Here is a 23,153-nt window from a genome sequence, read left to right on the forward strand (position 1 = left end):
CTCTTATCACCCCCAGAATCTGCAGAACAGAGAATCTCAGAGGACTCGGAGCAGTAACTAGTGTTACACCTCCTGACGGGAACAAAGGGCGAGGTGACACCTCTATTAATCGTTAGCCCAGAGTCCAGGCTTAAATGTAGGGATGCATAGAAATATAGGGACTCATCATCTTTCTCACACACAGAGCCGTATGTAATATAACACACACCACTGACCTGGTATAATGGCTCAGTCCCACCTGACAGCCCAGCACAGGAGGTACAATCAGCATCAATGATACCTCCAGCCTTAAAGGGGAAGCGCCACCACATACTGACACCACATAATGATACCACCTACAGCTCCACCACATAATGAAACCACCTACAGCTCCACCACATAATGACACCACCTATAGCTCCACCACATAATGACACCACCTACAGCACCCCCACATACTGAAACCACCTACAGCACCCCCACATACTGACACCACCTACAGCACCCCCACATACTGACACCACCTACAGCGCCACCACATAATGACACCACCTACAGCTCCACCACCTAATGACACCACCTGCAGCACCACCACATGACACCACCACCACATAATGACACCACCTACAGCGCCACCACATAATGACACCACCTCCGTAGCAAAAGGTGGGACAATTACTGACTCAGTCAAATAGATTATCTCACCTATGCATGATTTATGAAATCCAGAAAACATGGCCTGTTGCAGATACATGGAGGTTGAAAACCACTGATTTAGACTTGTATCCTGTAAGAGGTGCTAATATGGTATTGAACAGAATATTCCAGCAGCAGATTGTGGTCATGGCAGGTTGTTCAGGTTGTCTCTGGTTGAGATAAGGCCCATACACACAAGAAGATATGAAAGATATTGGTGAACAATTTCACTTGAGCTGATCATGAAAGACCTTGTGCATCCACACTGAATGATTTTACGAAAGACATGAAAGTCCAAAGATATTGGCTACAATCGTCTGGGACACTTCAGTGACTGCACATATAAATATTGAGCTGGTGTGAAACCCTGAAGGGCTGGCATTTGTGAGAAGGTGGGCATGAGTACTGCAGTATTTAATCACGCCATTGTAAAATCCTTTCATGTATTAATTTAAAATTCATTACTGTGGGGCATAATGTGTCAGAGGCATTGCAGTGTGCGGTATACTGTATCAGGGGTATCACGTGTGTGGTATAATGTGTAAGGGGCATTGCAGTGTGCGGCATACTGTATCAGGGGTATCACGTGTGTGGTATAATGTGTCAGGGGCATTGCGGTGTGCGGTATACTGTATCAGGGGTATCGCGTGTGTGGTATAATGTGTAAGGGGCATTGCGGTGTGCGGCATACTGTATCAGGGGTATCGCAGTGTGTGGTATAATGTGTCAGGGGCATTGCGGTGTGCGGCATACTGTATCAGGAGTATCGCGCGTGTGGTATAATGTGTCAGGGGCATTGCAGTGTGCGGCATACTGTATCAGGGGTATCGCGTGTGTGGTATAATGTGTCAGGGGCATTGCAGTGTGCGGCATACTGTATCAGGGGTATCGCGTGTGTGGTATAATGTGTCAGGGGCATTGCGGTGTGCGGCATACTGTATCAGGGGTATCGCGTGTGTGGTATAATGTGTAAGGGGCATTGCAGTGTGCGGCATACTGTATCAGGGGTATCACGTGTGTGGTATAATGTGTAAGGGGCATTGCAGTGTGCGGCATACTGTATCAGGGGTATCACGTGTGTGGTATAATGTGTCAGGGGCATTGCGGTGTGCGGTATACTGTATCAGGGGTATCGCGTGTGTGGTATAATGTGTCAGGGGCATTGCGGTGTGCGGCATACTGTACCAGGGGTATTGCGTGTGTGGTATAATGGTTAAGGGGCATTGCGGTGTGCGGTATACTGTATCAGGGGTATTGCGTGTGTGGTATAATGAGTCAGGGGCATTGCGGTGTGCGGCATACTGTATCAGGGGTATCGCGTGTGTGGTATAATGTGTAAGGGGCATTGCGGTGTGTGGCATACTGTATCAGGGGTATCACGTGTGTGGTATAATGTGTAAGGGGCATTGCAGTGTGCGGCATACTGTATCAGGGGTATCGCGTGTGTGGTATAATGTGTCAGGGGCATTGCGGTGTGCGGCATACTGTATCAGGGGTATCGCGTGTGTGGTATAATGTGTCAGGGGCATTGCGGTGTGCGGTATACTGTATCAGGGGTATCGCATGTGTGGTATAATGTGTAAGGGGCATTGCGGTGTGCGGCATACTGTATCAGGGGTATCGCGTGTGTGGTATAATGTGTCAGGGGCATTGCAGTGTGCGGCATACTGTATCAGGGGTATCGCGTGTGTGGTATAATGTGTCAGGGGCATTGCGGTGTACGGCATACTGTATCAGGGGTATCGTGTGTGTGGTATAATGTGTAAGGGGCATTGCGGTGTGCGGCATACTGTATCAGGGTTATTGCGTGTGTGGTATAATGTGTCAGGGGCATTGCAGTGGGCGGCATACTGTATCAGGGGTATCACGTGTGTGGTGTGATGTGATAAATCTGATTCAGAGTTTACTAGGAGCCCAGAGATCAGCTCTGCCCTGCAGCACAAATGCCCCCCCCCCCCCCCCCCCCCCGGAGCCTGATTCCAAGCGCAGCGCTGCAAATGGATATGTACTGACATCCGTGCCAAGGTCCTGGACAGAGGAAAAATCATTTAATGGTCACTCATCTAACTACTAATTACTTTTCCACTGCATGCAGCTGCCGTGTAGCCCAGGACATTATCGGCGGCTGCACGGCGTCCTCCAAATGAGGACGTGTGCTGACGTCATGTGACATCAGCCTCTCTTCACCAGGTCTCCCCGGCCTGACAATCATAGAAATATAGGGACTCATCATCTTTCTCACACACAGAGCCGTGTGTAATATAACACACACCACTGACCTGGTATAATGGCTCAGTCCCACCTGACAGCCCAGCACAGGAGGCACAATCAGCATCAATCATACCTCCAGCCTTAAAGGGGAAGCGCCACCACCTACAGCGCCACCACATAATGATACCACCTACAGCGCCACCACATAATGATACCACCTACAGCGCCACCACATAATGACACCACCTACAGCACCACCACCTAATGACACCACCTACAGCACCCCCACATAATGACACCACCTACAGCACCCCCACATACTGACACCACCTACAGCGCCACCACATAATGACACCACCTACAGCTCCACCACCTAATGACACCACCTGCAGCACCACCACCACATAATGACACCTCCTACAGCGCCACCACATAATGACACCACCTCCGTAGCAAAAGGTGGGACAATTACTGACTCAGTCAAATAGATTATCTCACCTATGCATGATTTATGAAATCCAGAAAACATGGCCTGTTGCAGATACATGGAGGTTGAAAACCACTGATTTAGACTTGTATCCTGTAAGAGGTGCTAATATGGTATTGAACAGAATATTCCAGCAGCAGATTGTGGTCATGGCAGGTTGTTCAGGTTGTCTCTGGTTGAGATAAGGCCCATACACACAAGAAGATATGAAAGATATTGGTGAACAATTTCACTTGAGCTGATCATGAAAGACCTTGTGCATCCACACTGAATGATTTTACGAAAGACATGAAAGTCCAAAGATATTGGCTACAATCGTCTGGGACACTTCAGTGACTGCACATATAAATATTGAGCTGGTGTGAAACCCTGAAGGGCTGGCATTTGTGAGAAGGTGGGCATAAGTACTGCAGTATTTAATCACGCCATTGTAAAATCCTTTCATGTATTAATTTAAAATTCATTACTGTGGGGCATAATGTGTCAGGGGCATTGCGGTGTGCGGTATACTGTATCAGGGGTATCGCGTGTGTGGTATAATGTGTAAGGGGCATTGCGGTGTGCGGCATACTGTATCAAGGGTATCGCGTGTGTGGTATAATGTGTCAGGGGCATTGCAGTGTGCGGCATACTGTATCAGGGGTATCGCGTGTGTGTTATAATGTGTAAGGGGCATTGCGGTGTGCGGCATACTGTATCAGGGGTATCGCGTGTGTGGTATAATGTGTCAGGGGCATTGCGGTGTGCGGCATACTGTATCAGGGGTATCGCATGTGTGGTATAATGTGTAAGGGGCATTGCAGTGTGCGGCATACTGTATCAGGGGTATCACGTGTGTGGTATAATGTGTCAGGGGCATTGCGGTGTGCGGTATACTGTATCAGGGGTATCGCGTGTGTGGTATAATGTGTCAGGGGCATTGCGGTGTGCGGCATACTGTATCAGGGGTATTGCGTGTGTGGTATAATGGTTAAGGGGCATTGCGGTGTGCGGTATACTGTATCAGGGGTATTGCGTGTGTGGCATAATGTGTCAGGAGCATTGCGGTGTGCGGCATACTGTATCAGGGGTATCGCGTGTGTGGTATAATGTGTAAGGGGCATTGCGGTGTGCGGCATACTGTATCAGGGGTATCGCGTGTGTGGTATAATATGTCAGGGGCATTGCGGTGTACGGCATACTGTATCAGGGGTATCGCGTGTGTGGTATAATGTGTAAGGGGCATTGCGGTGTGCGGCATACTGTATCAGGGGTATTGCGTGTGTGGTATAATGTGTCAGGGGCATTGCAGTGTGCGGTATACTGTATCAGGGGTATCACGTGTGTGGTATAATGTGTAAGGGGCATTGCGGTGTGCGGCATACTGTATCAGGGGTATCGCGCGTGTGGTATAATGTGTCAGGGGCATTGCAGTGTGCGGCATACTGTATCAGGGGTATCGCGTGTGTGGTATAATGTGTAAGGGGCATTGCGGTGTGCGGCATACTGTATCAGGGGTATCGCAGTGTGTGGTATAATGTGTCAGGGGCATTGCGGTGTGCGGCATACTGTATCAGGAGTATCGCGTGTGTGGTATAATGTGTCAGGGGCATTGCAGTGTGCGGCATACTGTATCAGGGGTATCGCGCGTGTGGTATAATGTGTCAGGGGCATTGCAGTGTGCGGCATACTGTATCAGGGGTATCGCGTGTGTGGTATAATGTGTCAGGGGCATTGCGGTGTGCGGCATACTGTATCAGGGGTATCGCGCGTGTGGTATAATGTGTCAGGGGCATTGCGGTGTGCGGCATACTGTATCAGGGGTATCGCGTGTGTGGTATAATGTGTCAGGGGCATTGCGGTGTGCGGTATACTGTATCAGGGGTATCACGTGTGTGGTATAATGTGTCAGGGGCATTGCAGTGTGCGGCATACTGTATCAGGGGTATCGCGTGTGTGGTATAATGTGTCAGGGGCATTGCGGTGTGCAGCATACTGTATCAGGGGTATCGCGCGTGTGGTATAATGTGTCAGGGGCATTGCGGTGTGCGGCATACTGTATCAGGGGTATCGCGTGTGTGGTATAATGTGTCAGGGGCATTGCGGTGTGCGGCATACTGTATCAGGGGTATCGCGCGTGTGGTATAATGTGTCAGGGGCATTGCGGTGTGCGGCATACTGTATCAGGGGTATCGCGTGTGTGGTATAATGTGTCAGGGGCATTGCGGTGTGCGGCATACTGTATCAGGGGTATTGCGTGTGTGGTATAATGTGTCAGGGGCATTGCGGTGTGCGGTATACTGTATCAGGGGTATCGCGTGTGTGGTATAATGGTTAAGGGGCATTGCGGTGTGCGGTATACTGTATCAGGGGTATTGCGTGTGTGGTATAATGAGTCAGGGGCATTGCGGTGTGCGGCATACTGTATCAGGGGTATCGCGTGTGTGGTATAATGTGTAAGGGGCATTGCGGTGTGCGGCATACTGTATCAGGGGTATCGCGTGTGTGGTATAATGTGTCAGGGGCATTGCGGTGTACGGCATACTGTATCAGGGGTATCGCGTGTGTGGTATAATGTGTAAGGGGCATTGCGGTGTGCGGCATACTGTATCAGGGGTATTGCGTGTGTGGTATAATGTGTCAGGGGCATTGCAGTGGGCGGCATACTGTATCAGGGGTATCACGTGTGTGGTATGATGTGATAAATCTGATTCAGAGTTTACTAGGAGCCCAGAGATCAGCTCTGCCCTGCAGCACAAATGCCCCCCCCCCCCCCCCCGGAGCCTGATTCCAAGCGCAGCGCTGCAAATGGATATGTACTGACATCCGTGCCAAGGTCCTGGACAGAGGAAAAATCATTTAATGGTCACTCATCTAACTACTAATTACTTTTCCACTGCATGCAGCCGCCGTGTAGCCCAGGACATTATCGGCGCCTGCACGGCGTCCTCCAAATGAGGACGTGTGCTGACGTCATGTGACATCAGCCTCTCTTCACCAGGTCTCCCCGGCCTGACAATCACTCTACAATCGGCTTGGAGAGCCCGATATCGCTAATATTGTTCAGCGCTGCACATACACTTAACAATATTGGGGGATTGAGCTGCATGTTTGGCCAACCTCAATATCGTTAATGGTGTGTGTGTGTGTGGGGGGGGGGGGGGGGGGTTGGGGGAACGCATTGTTAATGATATTAGGCATATACACTTGAAGATATTCTCATCAATATCGTCCAGAACCCCCTTTCTGAACAATATTGGTGCCAATTTCCATGTTGGAATTACGTCGACAGGGATTAGATCAACACCTGAAATAGGTCGACGTGGCTAAGGTTGGAAGGTTGACAGAAGCATTAGGTCTACAATGGGGAAGGTGGATAGTCAAAAGGTTGACATGTGTTTTTCACTTTTTGAGCCGACATGTGCCGACAGGCGGTACTCCATGTCCTACCATCCACTACGGCGTGGTGGGAGAATATAATAGTGTGCTGAGCGCAGGGAGCCATGCGAGGGGACGGGGTACACTTAGACAGTGTCCATGTCAACTGTGTTGACATTCGGGACAAAAAAACGTCAAAACCCCATATCGACCTTTTGACTGTCAACCTTCCCATTGGTGATCTAATACTTGTGTCGACCTATTTCAGGTGTCAACCGAAGCCCTGTTGACCTTTTAGGGATCGACCCAATGTATGTCGACCCTATGACCCTACCCGTCCACGTTGTAGAGTGATGTGAAAATCATTTGAGCCTTTTTATGTTCCTAGAGTATTATTGGCCTCTATTACTTTCATTTCCGGCTCATTTTAATAACCACATAGCTCACATTATTGTTTTAAACCAATATGGGCCAAAGGCTGCAGCGAGCTGGCTGGTTACTAAGTAACAGAGCAGCGGCACAAATACATTACACATTATGCTGTATAGTAGAGCCCCTTATACATTACACCACAGTAGAACCACACACCTGAGCCCTTATACAGGTTCCGCAAAACCGCGGAACCCTTATACACATAATGCTAGATAGCAGAGCCCTTATACACATAATGCCAGAGAGCAGAGCCCTTTATACACATAATGCCAGATAGCAGAGCCCTTATACACATTATGCCAGAGAGCAGAGCCCTTTATATACATTATGCCAGGCAGAAGAGCCCTTATACACATTTCGCCAGGCAGCAGAGCCCTTATACACATTGCGCCAGACAGCTTAGCCCTTCTACACATTACTCCAGATAGCAGAGCCCTTATACACATTACACCAGACAGCTTAGTCCTTATACACATTACGCCTGACAGCAGGTTAATATGTATAAAACACATTAAGCCAGACAGCAGAACCCTTATACACGTTATGTCAGACAGTAGAGCCCCTTATACACATTATTCCACAGTAATGCCTCTCCTCATTCCTCCTACTCATAGTCAGAACTATTCTTTCTTGGGTGGTCACGATCCCTGATAGAAATAGTGTTGGTGGGCCACAAGTGACACTTCGACCCTTTGCCAGAGAGCCTTAGTCCTTACAGTCCAGCTAATTCCCCTGGAATGGAGGCATTCAACGGCAGATAGAGGTGTCTGTTGACGACTATGAAACAGTGATGGTAGGAAAAGCAGATGGCATTTTTGGCCATGAGGAGGACTTTGAATATAAGAAAGGTCTTGCGCACGAGATCTGAACTTGGGATGCTGGGGAATTGGGCAATAGCATTCATGAAAAGTCCATGGGCAGTGGTTACACAGTTGCACTGCATTGGATGCTACCCATTACCATATATCTACAAATCTCTGGCTACTTTTGGACATTCCTGGTATATGTAAATGTTGGATTTAGCAAGTGCCCCTATCAAAGAAGGACCAAGAAAAGATTGTTTTCATTACTTCCATGGGACTAGTTAATTTCTGAGTTGCATAATTCCATGGCAACCTTCCAACTCATTATGGAGCGATGTTTGGGCACTTGAATGTCACGGCTCTTGTTGAGTACCCCCTCCTCCCTCCTCCTCCCTCCTCTCTCCTCCTCCCCCTCTCTCCTCCTCTCTCCTCCTCCTCCTCCCTCCTCCTCTCTCCTCCTCTCACCTCCCTCCCTCCTCTCTCCTCCTCTCTCCTCCTCTCTCCTCCTCCCTCCTCCTCCCTCCTCTCTCCTCCTCCCTCCTGCCTCCTCTCTCCTCCTCCCTCCTCTCTCCTCCTCCCCACTCTCTCCTTTCTTCTCCTCCCCCCTCCTCTCTCCTCTCGATTTAAAATATCTACAGTACTTACGAGTGGGGTGGAAGTGAGCGGTATATGTATGTATATGTATGTGTGTCATTATATTAAGCGGAGGAGTGGTGTGTAATAGGGATGCCAATCCTGGGGCATTATTTCAATCCTAGGATTCGGGATTGAAAAATGCTTGATCTCAGGATTGGTCTCCCTAATAAACCAGGGTTGCCAACTTTTACAGTCTCCTCTCCGGGAGAACCCCGGAGAGGAGACTGTCAGCATCACTTTTGGGGGCGGGGCCTGATGGAGACATCATCAGTCCCTGCCCCCAGTGATGTAAATCCCGCAATATGCGGGTCTCCGATGAGGGGGCGTAGCTAAATATGCCGATTTGCATATCTAGCCACGCCCCTTCCACCGAAACGCCGCAAATCGGGGCAATTTCAAGCTTCTGCCCCCAGGTAAATGAGGGGGTGAAGGGGACCGCTGGAATCCGGGAGGGTTGCCCACCTTTCCGGGGGGCCGGGAGGGTTGGCAACCCTCTAATAAACCCCCCCAGGGCGGGGTGGTCGGGAGAGGCAGAGCATTCGGGCAGAGGGTCCAGTAATCGGTGATGCGGCCAGGAGTAGAGAGCAGCGGTGCTGGGGCATAGCTGGTGGGCTGCGCAGCGTGACCTTTGACCAAGTCACGCTGCGCACAGCCAGGATGGGAGCAGCTGTTCGGTATTAGACTGCGTATGCACAGGCTAATCCTGAAATCCTGGCAATCTTGGTTCCAAATCCACGGGATTGGCCACCCTAGTGTGCAGTCAGGAATCGGGTCCCTCTGTATCTGACCTGGCTGCTTCCTCCACCGGCGTCAGTGCGGGGAAGATGAACGCTGCTGTCTGAGGGCAGCGCCGGTAGCTACCAGTGGAATGATGGCACGAGGAGACACTGATGATGCTGCAGACGGAACCTGAAGTGACGCAACGTGGTTTATCTCCACGGCAACGGGAGACTTCTTCCACCATCCAGAGACTCCTTCTTCCACCATTACCAATATTATTTTCAAGTACCCACAACAGGTCTGCAGTGTACCCCCAGGAGTACATGTACCCCAACCCCAGCACTGTTCTAGAAGGTGCAAAATATATACGAAGTAAATTCTGATTGGTTGCCCATAGCAACATCCCATGTGACATAGAACGCCCATCTTAGTAAATATCCCCCCTTGTGTCCATAAGAGAGTGTATTCCATCTACTCTTATAGAGGGCTAGAGGTGTATTTATTAATAAGGATTATTACAATGTTCTGCATATAATGATAAATATAACTGAGGGGTACAGTCACTAAGATTAGAGTTCACCCATAGCAACCAATCAGAATATACTTCTTTTTTATTTAGCACCTTCTAGAAGACAATAAATCGAATCTGATTGGTTGCTATGGGAAACATCCCATCTTAGTAACTTCACCCCTAAATGCTGGGAACGGTCACTAATGTGAGAACTAAACATTTATACATTCCATGTATCAATGGAAGAGTGGATCAGAGCAGACGTTGCCCATAGCAACTAGGGAGCATCTGTATCATTTAACAAATACATTCTATAATATGTTAGGTAGAAGCTGGTTACTATGGGCAATGCCTCCACTCTTTAGAAGGCCTGATACATCTCATAAATGACATGTAATATAATGACATAACATATGCAGTGGCGTAGATAGTGTAAGGCAGCCCCCGCTTGGGGGAGCGGGGGCTGCGTGGGCGGCGGGTGCCGACACCGGCCCGGCAGCCGGCACACTAAGTGAGTGTGACAATTATCTCTGAGTCTGTCACAGTACACCAGGGGTGGGCAAACTCTGGCCCGCGACGCCATCCGGACCAGCCAATTGCCCTCCACCCCTCTCCTTATTGTGCCCCGGCCCCTGCCTCCCCGCCGCATCTGTATTCAGCCTGGAGTCAGTACCGCATATCTACTTATCTGCGTCCCAGCGCCTGGCTCCTTATGAGTCAAATGTTCATCACAAAATGGCTTCCTCCTTAGAGCAGACCGTTTTTTTTCAGATGCTAGAGGAGGCAGCGGCGGCCTCCTCTAGCATCCTTACAAACGGTATGCTGTAAGGAGGTGGCCATTTTGTACATGTGGCCTAATATACATCGGAAGGACCAGCAGAGCCTTAAAAACCAGAATGACTGAACATCTGCGAAATATAAAAAATACATTACAAATTCATTCATTGGCAGAACATTTCAGTAGCAAACACAACTGCTCCAGTAAATACATCCGTGACTTTATTGGGATAGAAAATGTAAAATCTACATGGAAGCACAGGGATTGTGAGACCATGGGGGTTATTCTAGTTCATTCTTTCTGACAAAATCCTTCTTAGATGGACAAAACCATGTGCACTGCAGGTGGGGCAGATGTAACATGTGCAGAGAGAATTAGATTTGGGTGGGGTTTTTCTTCAAAGTGAGATCTATGTTGCAGTGTAAAATCATGCAGTCAGTATTTTCCCTGCACAGAAACAAAATAACTCACCCAAATCTAATTCTCTCTGCACATTTTACATCTGCCCCCCTGCAGTGCACATGGTTTTGTCCATCTAAGAAGGATTTTGTCAGAAAGAATGAACTAGAATAAACCCCCATGTTAGCCAAGAAGGAAATAAAGTGGATATTCAGATTAAAATCTTTGGTCCCTCATGGCTTAAATAAGGACTTTGAACTCAAATGGTTCTTGTAATTACTCTGCCTTTCTCCACCATTGTCACAGCCACACGAGATAAAGAAAAAGAAAAAGCCCTTTTTCCCCAATATCAATATTTCTGTCTACATCTTTATGAATAATCTTTTTCTTAATAGTCATATTATCACTGCATATTCCTCCTCATGATATAATGATTTAACCCAATTTTCACTCTATTTTATCCTGAGGTACCACACCATGAACTGTGATCCATCTAATATGGCAAATCTGCTATCGTAGTAATGGCGCTTCAGATCAAGATGGCCACCCTTTGAAGCTCTATGCCCACATCAATACTAAAGATGGCGTTCATATTAAGATGGCCACCAGTGAAGCCTTCCACCCATAACCACATCAAAGATGGAGTCGGACAAATATGCAACCACGGAGCTCGACATGGACCTCCGTTTAGGACGTTGTAAAGTCCTCGTTTCCGGCAGCACACACCATCAGCTGGACCGCGCACTTCCGGCTGCCGCGACCGGAAGTAGCGGCAAACGCCGGTTCGTGCAGATGCGTCCAGACAGGATGCTGGACTCACCGCACTTCCGGTCATCGGGGCCGGATGTGCCTTTGATGGAGACGGACATCCGATCCCGGGGAGGACTATTGGGGGATACAAGCTGATGACACACCCCCAGCTTTTACCGCCTTTCTAGCCTATAAATACAGCAACCTAGGAACAATTCAGTAGCCTTGAAAAAGAGTCAGCAAGACTCGAAACGCGTTGGCCCCAAAAGGATTGCTGTTCACTCAGGACTTCTACCCAACCTGAATCTGTGGAGCCGACAGGGTGAGCCCATTTCTTGGAACACTCTGTCCTTACCATCCTGGCTCCACTGCTGTTGTTGGGTGAGAAAGATTTCATTGTCATCCATTTTTCACTGCCACTTTTATTGTTATTTTTACTTATGTCTATGTGGAATTGTGACAATCCACTCTGAGTGCCCCTGTGCCCTCAAAAAGGTTTAATGGCAGCCAATGCTGCTATTAGGAAAGACTGCAGCTTCATAGACACTGCAGGGATGTGAGGGGTTAACAGACCCAGCTCACATCCACGTGCAGAGAACCTGACACCCCCCTGATTAGCTGGCTGAGGGAGCGTGAAGAGGAGGTCAGAGGTCAGCTGTGCAGGAACTGAAACTGAGGGAGAAGTCTGCAGCAGCACGTGCTGCCAGAGAGGAGACACTGTGTAGTGTGTGTCCAGTAGCCAGAGCTGGGCAGCGTGAAGTGCAGCAGCCAGGAGAGACTAAGAGAGGAGCTGCAGCACACAGCCACAGACCCAAGGCAGTGATTGATAGCCGGTGCCCGGCTGGAAGGGGAAGAGAGAGAGAGAGACAAGCATCAAAGCAGAGCAGTGACCCCACAGACCCTGGATGCTAGAGACAGCTGCTGAGAGGAAGCAATCGTTACTGGCTGGAGCCAGCATCAGCAGCAGTAATCACAGGTACCCAGTCCCCCTTGGCTGACCCACCCATGTGCCAGCCTGCGTAGAACCCAGCTGAGGCCCAGTTCCAGGGACACCCCTCACCCAGCACCTGGAGAGAAGGAGGCCCCTTGAGAGACTCCCTTGGTGAAAGCTCCCTATTTTGCATAGAGCTTCCAAAGCCTGTTGTTACCTGAGTACAGGAGGTTACCCCAGGAAACGGGAATCTGCCTGCCCCTCTTTCATGGGGATTGTTTTGTGAGTTACCCTGTTGTGGGTCTATGTAGATAAGTGTGCACACTGTTAGGGCCTAATTCAGAGTGAGGATTTGACTTCGTGGGACCTTGTACTCTATCTGGGACTATTGTGTAGTGTGCATATATAAGGTGCCCGGCGCCATCTTGTGGACATTCTTTATTACACCGGTAAAGTCATCTTGTTTTGAAATACCAGTCTTTGAAGTAAATCTCTTTACCCTTGTCTTTATTATAATATTTTTGCTGACTGTCATTTTATGTAGAACTGTCATTTATTGCACCAGTGTTTAGTGTTACGGTACCGTAGGTAGGAATGCTCATGACCAGTACAGTCTGACCCTTGAAACGGACTGAGGTGGTCATTGGTTACTAGTTAGCGTTGCAGAGATATTCATTCATTCATACAGTCGTTATTGTAAGTGTGATGTTTACGCAGTTATGTGAGGAAAGAGCAGCAGGATTGCACTACGTATTCTTTAAATAAATTTCAGTTGCTGCTAAATGTTTAGTGTTGTCTTCTGTGGGTCCCTTGGGTTGTGCCATTCCCTGCCACAGGTTCTCCAGCAGAAGCCGCAAAGAATCCAGAAGCCGTCGCCGTCACCAGCTCCAGATTAAGGTACGCCATCTTGCACCACACCGTACAGGGGCACTGTCACACTTGGCGTCTACGAACAGGATTGCACAAGACCCCTGTGAACGGCAAGATGTGGCGTTCGCAGTACATAGAACCGCTGGAGATGCGAAGAACCGCCACTCCACCAGCCCAAGCCAATCAGAACTCGATTGGGGCCATCATCGAAGCGATGACCGAAATGACCAGGATGATCCGTGAGATGCGTCAGGAATGGGCGGAGGATGAAAAGGAAAGACAGCAACGTGAAGGTGGCAGAAGGCATAGATGGCAACAGAATCGCCAATGGAGGTCGGAACGACTACACCGTGACCGAGCCGATGTATGCCCAAAGACTGTGAGATGGCATGGGAGAAGAGGTCCACCGGCAGTGTTCCAGAACACGTCAAGAGCATCCGGTGTAACGCAGATGACTGATAGGCCGCGAACCGGCCCAAGAAGGATCACAGGTCGTGTCCTGTGGTTTGATGTGCCACGCGGATATGGATACATTAGACGTGCGGATACTGGGCGGAGCGTCTATGTCCATTACACCGCAATACAGAATGAAGACCCCCAGAATTGCTTTCGGAGCCTGAGCGATGGTGAAGCCGTCGAATTCGAATTAACAAGCGGGAAGAAAGGCACCAAGGCCGCAAAAGTGACGGGGCCGAATGGAACACCGGTGCTACGCAACAGACATGCCCCAGAACATCAGTGGCACTACCCGCACCGTAAAGAGCCTCCACCCTACCACCAATATAGCGGAAGCAGAGTTGAACCGAGAGAGGTCAAGCAGGAGAACGAAAGGGTCAACACCAACCCTCCTCGACCAGGACAGATGCCCCGCCCACCAGAACCTGAGACCACAAGTGCAAGCGAGAAACCGGTCATGTGGAGTGAGGCAGTTCACCAGAGGCAGCAAGCAGCGACTAGGCCTCAACTTGCAGAGCCAACAAGAGAGTACGTCCCTAGAATGGATGATGCCGGTTACCGAGCGGCGAACCTAGGGCCAAGAAATGTCAGAATGGCTGAACCGGAGAGAAACTCCAAAATTGTGGTCCATATGGCCGTGACAGAGACCGTGGAGCCATCAGAAGTGGAATCAGCTATACCGTTGCCTGAACCCAAGGCCAAGATAGAACCAGCAGAGAGAGATGAGAAGGCCGAGACCTTTTTCATCAAAGGGAAGCCTGTAACGGATGGAGAGTACACGACCATCTCCGGGGAAGAATTTGCCTTCCAGATACAGCAGGCGATTCTGCGATCCAAGAGGCAAGATCGAGAGTCGAGACGTGCTTAAGTGCCGGTCGTATGCCGTGAGAGTGGGCGCCATCCATGGACGTCGATGAAGCACCTGGACCGCAGAGGGATGGGAGACCTGTGGCGGAGGGATGGTTGACCCGGGGAGCCCACATTAGATAGGAAGGTAGTGATACTTGTAATGGTTATGTAATGTCTAATTGTTCACACCTGTTTTCATTTAGCGTTTAAATACTTTGTCATGGACATTGACAGGACTTTGCCCGGAACTTATTGGTCCTGGTACAGTTGCCTGCGGACAGGCAAATTTCCAGCAGGGAGGTATGTGACAATCCACTCTGAGTGCCCCTGTGCCCTCAAAAAGGTTTAATGGCAGCCAATGCTGCTATTAGGAAAGACTGCAGCTTCATAGACACTGCAGGGATGTGAGGGGTTAACAGACCCAGCTCACATCCACGTGCAGAGAACCTGACACCCCCCTGATTAGCTGGCTGAGGGAGCGTGAAGAGGAGGTCAGAGGTCAGCTGTGCAGGAACTGAAACTGAGGGAGAAGTCTGCAGCAGCACGTGCTGCCAGAGAGGAGACACTGTGTAGTGTGTGTCCAGTAGCCAGAGCTGGGCAGCGTGAAGTGCAGCAGCCAGGAGAGACTAAGAGAGGAGCTGCAGCACACAGCCACAGACCCAAGGCAGTGATTGATAGCCGGTGCCCGGCTGGAAGGGGAAGAGAGAGAGAGAGACAAGCATCAAAGCAGAGCAGTGACCCCACAGACCCTGGATGCTAGAGACAGCTGCTGAGAGGAAGCAATCGTTACTGGCTGGAGCCAGCATCAGCAGCAGTAATCACAGGTACCCAGTCCCCCTTGGCTGACCCACCCATGTGCCAACCTGCGTAGAACCCAGCTGAGGCCCAGTTCCAGGGACACCCCTCACCCAGCACCTGGAGAGAAGGAGGCCCCTTGAGAGACTCCCTTGGTGAAAGCTCCCTATTTTGCATAGAGCTTCCAAAGCCTGTTGTTACCTGAGTACAGGAGGTTACCCCAGGAAACGGGAATCTGCCTGCCCCTCTTTCATGGGGATTGTTTTGTGAGTTACCCTGTTGTGGGTCTATGTAGATAAGTGTGCACACTGTTAGGGCCTAATTCAGAGTGAGGATTTGACTTCGTGGGACCTTGTACTCTATCTGGGACTATTGTGTAGTGTGCATATATAAGGTGCCCGGCGCCATCTTGTGGACATTCTTTATTACACCGGTAAAGTCATCTTGTTTTGAAATACCAGTCTTTGAAGTAAATCTCTTTACCCTTGTCTTTATTATAATATTTTTGCTGACTGTCATTTTATGTAGAACTGTCATTTATTGCACCAGTGTTTAGTGTTACGGTACCATAGGTAGGAATGCTCATGACCAGTACAGTCTGACCCTTGAAACGGACTGAGGTGGTCATTGGTTACTAGTTAGCGTTGCAGAGATATTCATTCATTCATACAGTCGTTATTGTAAGTGTGATGTTTACGCAGTTATGTGAGGAAAGAGCAGCAGGATTGCACTACGTATTCTTTAAATAAATTTCAGTTGCTGCTAAATGTTTAGTGTTGTCTTCTGTGGGTCCCTTGGGTTGTGCCATTCCCTGCCACAGGTTCTCCAGCAGAAGCCGCAAAGAATCCAGAAGCCGTCGCCGTCACCAGCTCCAGATTAAGGTACGCCATCTTGCACCACACCGTACAGGGGCACTGTCACAGAATAAATGAAGTTTTTATTATAAGGATTCATTATCAGAATTTTTTTTTGTGAACACTCAATGCGCTAAAAGGTCATCTTCATCCAATTTTTCACAAATTTATTTATTGGTGCTCGGGAGACACCTAGAAGTTTGACCATAGCAGCAAGGGGGTGCGCAGAGTGACACAAGATCACCTACCTCAGTGGTTCCCAAACTTTTTTGAATCACGGCACCCTAGAGCATCAAAATACAGGTTGAGTATCCCGTATCCAAAATGCTCGGGACCAGGAGAATTTTGGATAACGGATTATTCCGTATTTCGGAATATTTTAATATTTCAATGATGTATTTTGAAGTATCTTGCATTTATGCTGTATAAACACATAATATACACACAAATATATTTTATTACCACATAAAATACACACAAATATATTTTAATTGTTCAAAAAACAAGGTTTCAAAACGTGAAACAAAATGTGTGTACTATCTCAGCACTGAATTTGAATGCCAAGCAATCATTGTCTTGCACATATATAGTGCCAGTTACATATCATGTCCCCAGTGATGCTGTTACATATGTCCCCAGTGAGTTTTTAGCAAAAAAAAAATTTTTTTTCACTTTCTGGAATGTCCGTATTTCGGAATAATTCGGATAACGGATATTCGGATACGGGATACTCGACCTGTATTGTCAAGGCACCCCATGTCAAACATTTCTTTTTGAAAAATTATGAAACATATATTAAATTGAGTAACTTGTGTTTAAATGTCATCCTTATGGTCAGTTATATGGTGATGGACAAAATTTGCTTCTGTTTATACACATATTTTATAATTGCCAGCCACCAGCACTGATTTTGTCTCTTACAATGACCATAAATAATTTGAATTGTTTCTGGACCACCAACCTGAGGCACCCCTGCAAGTGTCCTGAGGCACCCCAGGGTGCCACGGCACACAGTTTGGGAACCCCTGACCTACCTACAAACAAATTTTGTAATGGACATTTGACTGATAAGGAGCCAGGCGCCGGGACGCAGATTAGTAGATATGCGGTCCCGACTCCCGGCCGAATACAGCCGCGGCAGGGGAGGCAGGGTAAGACCGGGTGGGGAGGCAGCGTTAAATTTAGGGAGGGGACGGGGGGGGCGCTGATTTTACCCGGGGGGGAGGCGCGCAAAAATTGGTGCTACACCCCTGAGCATATGTGTAAGGTGGTAACCGTCAATGTGATTGCTAGTCACATACTTTGTAAATAAAGTTTTGATAAATCACTCTGAGCTGTGCGGTGTCTCCTCACCAATCGCGCAACCTGAGCTTCTGCCTAGGGCCCTGTAGACACTGAGCGGGAAATTTAATAAGCCGAATACGCCTATTTTAGGCGTATTCGGAGGCAGTTGTATGCAAATATGGCACATTCATATTCGCATTTACGAATACGAATGTATACACCATCGAAAGAATACGACTAGAAATGTTGATTTCTAATTGTATCAGTCAGATCCGTCATATCAGTCAGATCCCTCATATCAGTCAGATCCCTCATATCAGTCAGATCCCTCATATCCGTCAGATCAGTCATATCAGTCAGATCCGTCAGATCAGTCAGAGCCGTCATATCAGTCAGATCCGTCAGATCCATCATATCAGTCAGATCCCTCATATCAGTCAGATCCCTCATATCCGTCAGATATCCGTAAGTGAATAAATAAATAATAATTTAAAAAAACGGAGTGGGGTTCCCCCCACGGCCATAACCAGCCCCAGGCTATGGCATTACCCTGCTGGCTGGTTGGGTCTGGTGCTGGTTTTCAAAATACAGGGGAACCCCTATTTGTTTGGTTCTCTGATTTTTTATTTTTTTTTAAATCAGTACCGTCTCTTTGAGGCTGGGGCTGGTTATGTCCATGGGGGGGGGGACCCCACGCCATTTTTTTATTTTGTTTTTTTTTATCTGACTGGCTCAAATTTTTTTAAGCTGACTGATCCGTACATGCTGCCGACTCGTATTTGTTTTTACTGCCCATATATATATGGCCGCTAGATAAGAATACGCCTGCCTACGCCATCAGCCAAATACGAATCCGTAAATAGGGCAGATTAGTAAAGCTGCCCTATCGAGGAATCGCTCTTTGCAAGTAATACGGCCGATGGCGGTCGTATTCATCCGTATTAAGATTACAAATATGACTCAGTCGTATTCTTAGTAAATTTACCCCTGAGGGTCCCTGATTACTGTAAATCAGCTTCATGTGGGTTTTGTTGACTAAACAGAAAGCAATAAGGGGCACGAAGGAGTATCTTGTGAAAGGCTTCATGGTTCTGTGTGAAAGCCCAGGTAAGTACCCTGAGACCACCAGAGACGGCACAGGTAGTACCATAGAGAAGAAGCCACCGGTAGAACCATAGAGAAGAAGCCACCATGGAAAGCAGGAAGCAGACATTGTAAGAAAAGTCTTTATTCATGTGTGACGCCATCATTTCAGCTTGGTGTAAGTCAGCTCCGCCATCCCGTCTCGGATATACCGGAAGTACTCCAGGCTGCCACGGTGCATCTTACATTGGTATTTACCGGAGGTCTTCACGTACTGCAGGAAATGGGGGGCTCCGGGGAAGAGGACGTTGTCAGCCAGGATAATGGTCCCTTCCTGGATCAGTCCCACCTCCTCCAACAGCTGGAGGTCCCGCAGGTAGCAACGCTTCCCGTGGTCCATGAAAATGAAGTCCAGCTTCTGCACGCCATGTTTGTCCTTCAGCTGCGGAATGATCTCGTCCGAGGGTCCAATGAGAAGCTCTACCTGTAGCGCGGGATAGAGGAACATGGGGTCAGCGGGGAGAGGGAAACGTCTTATTAGTCTGTGTATATTTCACTATCTGTACTGTTGTGGAACTACAAGTCCCTGCATGCGGTGCAGGCCTGCTGGGACTTGTAGTTTCACAGCAATACACAATAGTTTATTCTATTTTTACACATTTATCAGCCGGGTGGCAACCATCCAGCGCCACCGGGGACAGCCGCGGGCTTTAGCAAGTAAATTCTGGAAGGGGGGGTCATTTTCATTGGGATGGGGGGGGGGGATTCCCCAGGATCCCTGCCCAGGCTGACCGGGTGAATGCTTTGGCCTGGGGGACTTGTATGAAAAGTCTCCCCTCGGAGGTGGCATTACCCTGCTGGCTGGTTGGGCCCGCTGCTGGTTCTTGAAATACGGGGGACCCCTACTCATTTGTCCCCCGTATTTTGGGAACCATAACCGGCCCTGGTGCTGGTTTTAAATTCCACGGGACCCCTATTTGGTTTTCCCTGTGATTTTTTTAAACCAGGGCAGGCTCTTTGAGCCAGGGGCTAATTATACTCAGGAGGAGGGACCCCCATGCTGGTTTTTCTTTTCTTTTCGCACATGTCCTCAAATTCACACATTTTCATGACTAAAATTTGCAAATTGTAATGACTAAAAATCGCACCATATCACACTTTTCACCCGCAAATTCACATCACATTAAATTGTTGATTGTTTAAAAAAATATAGATTTCGGAAAATGCAATATTGTACAATTTCCAAACCTTACTAAAAATCGCAACCCATTAAATGTCACTCAAGGTGAGAGAATGCTGGAGATACACAGGGAGGTGTGGAGGCTGCTGGAGAGACACAGGGAGGTGCGGAGGCTGCTGGAGAGACACAGGGAGGCGCAGAGGCTGCTGGAGAGACACAGGGAGGTGCAGAGGCTGCTGGAGAGACACAGGGAGGTGCGGAGGCTGCTGGAGAGACACAGGGAGGTGCGGAGGCTGCTGGAGAGACACAGGGAGGTGCGGAGGCTGCTGGAGAGACACAGGGAGGTGCGGAGGCTGCTGGAGAGACACAGGGAGGTGTGGAGGCTGCTGGAGATACACAGGGAGGTGCGGAGGCTGCTGGAGAGACACAGGGAGGTAGGTGCGGAGGCTGCTGGAGATACACAGGGAGGTGCGGAGGCTGCTGGAGATACACAGGGAGGTAGGTGCGGAGGCTGCTGGAGAGACACAGGGAGGTAGGTGCGGAGGCTGCTGGAGAGACACAGGGAGGTGCGGAGGCTGCTGGAGATACACAGGGAGGTGTGGAGGCTGCTGGAGAGACACAGGGAGGTGCGGAGGCTGCTGGAGAGACACAGGGAGGTACAGAGGCTGCTGGAGAGACACAGGGAGGTGCGGAGGCTGCTGGAGAGACACAGGGAGGTGCGGAGGCTGCTGGAGATACACAGGGAGGTGCGGAGGCTGCTGGAGAGACACAGGGAGGTGCGGAGGCTGCTGGAAATACACAGGGAGGTGCGGAGGCTGCTGGAGAGAGACACAGGGAGGTGCGGAGGCTGCTGGAGAGACACGGAGGTGCGGAGGCTGCTGGAGAGACACAGGAAGGTGTGGAGGCTGCTGGAGAGACACAGGGAGGTGCGGAGGCTGCTGGAGAGACACAGGGAGGTGCGGAGGCTGCTGGAGAGACACAGGGAGGTGCGGAGGCTGCTGGAGAGACACTGGGAGGTGCTGAGGCTGCAGGAGATACACAGGGAGGTGCAGAGGCTGCTGGAGAGACACAGGGAGGTGCAGAGGCTGCTGGAGAGACACAGGGAGGTAGGTGCGGAGGCTGCTGCAGAGACACAGGGAGGTGCGGAGGCTGCTGCAGAGACACAGGGAGGTAGGTGCGGAGGCTGCTGCAGAGACACAGGGAAGTAGGTGCGGAGGCTGCTGGAGAGACACAGGGAGGTGCGGAGCCTGCTGGAGAGACACAGGGAGGTGCCGAGGCTGCTGGAGAGACACAGACCATGGAATTTTCATGGGGAGCTGCTGGAGTGACAGATATGTCTATAAGGGGGCTACTGTGGACATTATGTGTAAGTGGCACTACCAGTTTGGACATTTTTTCTAAGGAGGACTAATACTGTGGGCAATCTCTTATGTATTTAGCTACATCTGTCACTCAATGTGTGAGTGTGTCTATAACACTGGGTGGAGTCATAGGCTAATAGCCTATCAGAGCCTCTGACTCCGCCCACACACACTCACATAGTGACAGAGAACCAGTCCACAGTGCCAGACACCCTCTGCCTCCCCATGCTGCCAGGCAAAGACACTGCTACTCCACAGCCACCAGGTGAGCGCCAGGTCTGCCTGCACCCCCCCCCCCCCTCTGCCAGCTCCCCACCCCGGACCCCCGCAACCCCCCCTCCCGCGATTCAGGGGCGCCCCACGCCCCCCGCTTCACCCCCACCCCCCGCGATTCGCGGCACACCCGCGACCCACTCCCGCGATTCATGGCACCCACCCCCTCCCACGATTTCCGGGCACCCCTGCGACCCCCCCTCCCGCGATTCACGGCACCCCCCGGCGACCCCTCCTGCGATTCACGGTACCCCCCCTGACCCCCCCCTTACGCTATTCGCGGACCCCCCCTCCCGCGATTCGCGGACCCTCAGGCCCCCCCTACCACGCTTCACGCCCCCCCCTCCCACGATTCACGGCACCCCCCCCGAGATTCACGGACCCCTGTTCCCTCCATCCCGCGATTCTAGCCACCCCCACCTCCCTTGATTCATGGCACCCCCCTGCGCCCCTCCCGCGATTCACGGCACCCCCGCGCCCCTCCCTCGATTCACGGCACCCCCGCGACCCCCTCCCGCTATTCATGACACCCGCCCCCTCCCGCGATTCCCGGGCACCCCCCCGCGACCCCCCCTCCCGCGATTCATGGCACCCCCCGGCAAGGGCGGATCCAGGATAAAATGACAGGGGGGGCACCATGATAAAAAAGGGTTTGGGTGGGGGAGGGGCGGTGTTAGTGGTGCCAGTGTACATGCTAAGAGAGCGGCAGGAGAGGGTGGGAATGGAATTAAAAATAGGCCCTGGAATTTAAAGTACGCAGGCCCACCATGGTGACAAAAGTGAAAGATGTAGTTGTGCGCGCGCCAAAGGCGCGCTCCGGAAAAGGGTGTGTGGCCACTCAACATGGGGGCGTGTCAACACCATATACAACTTCTACACATTATGCAACAAAATACTAGACCCCATTATACTTGCCCCTTACACATGATGCCAAATGGAATGAGACAAAATTGACATAATGCCACATGGATTGTGTCAAAATTCACATAATGCCACATGGATTGAGCCAAATGCATAAAATGCCATATGGATTGAGCCAAAATTCACATAATGCCACATGGATTGAGCCAAAATTCACATAATGCCACACAGATTGAGACAAAATTCACATAATGCCACACGGATTGAGACAAAATTCACATAATGCCACACAGATTGAGACAAAATTCACATAATGCCACATGGATTGAGACAAAATTTACATAATGCCACATGGATTGAGCCAGAATTCACATAATGCCACACAGATTAAGCCAAAATTCACAATACACTTCATAAACAGGGACATTGTCCACCAAAGGCTCGCATTAAACATTTACACCATAATGTCCATTACACGTTAAGTTACACGCCATTATGTCCATTATGTGTTATGCCAAACACCATAATGCCTATTAAAAATTATGCTACATAAGTGCTGCTTCTCTATATGCTCATTGCCAAGGGTTCCATGCTCAT

At 49.8% G+C, this 23,153-nt stretch overlaps 1 protein-coding gene across 1 annotated transcript in view; it reads right to left on the bottom strand.

Annotated features, from left to right (window-relative positions):
* Nucleotides 1-19,044: 19,044 nt before the first annotated feature.
* LOC146059269 (transmembrane O-methyltransferase homolog) overlaps nucleotides 19,045-23,153 on the bottom strand; it is a 9,068-nt gene continuing 4,959 nt past the window's right edge. The window contains exon 3 of the mRNA XM_083171372.1: nucleotides 19,045-19,365. Coding sequence (XP_083027498.1) covers nucleotides 19,045-19,365 — 321 coding nt within the window. The remainder of the gene's footprint in view (nucleotides 19,366-23,153) is intronic.

This window comes from Crinia signifera, chromosome 2 (genome assembly GCF_055691185.1).
Source record: "Crinia signifera chromosome 2, ASM5569118v1, whole genome shotgun sequence".
NCBI lineage: Eukaryota > Metazoa > Chordata > Amphibia > Anura > Myobatrachidae > Crinia > Crinia signifera.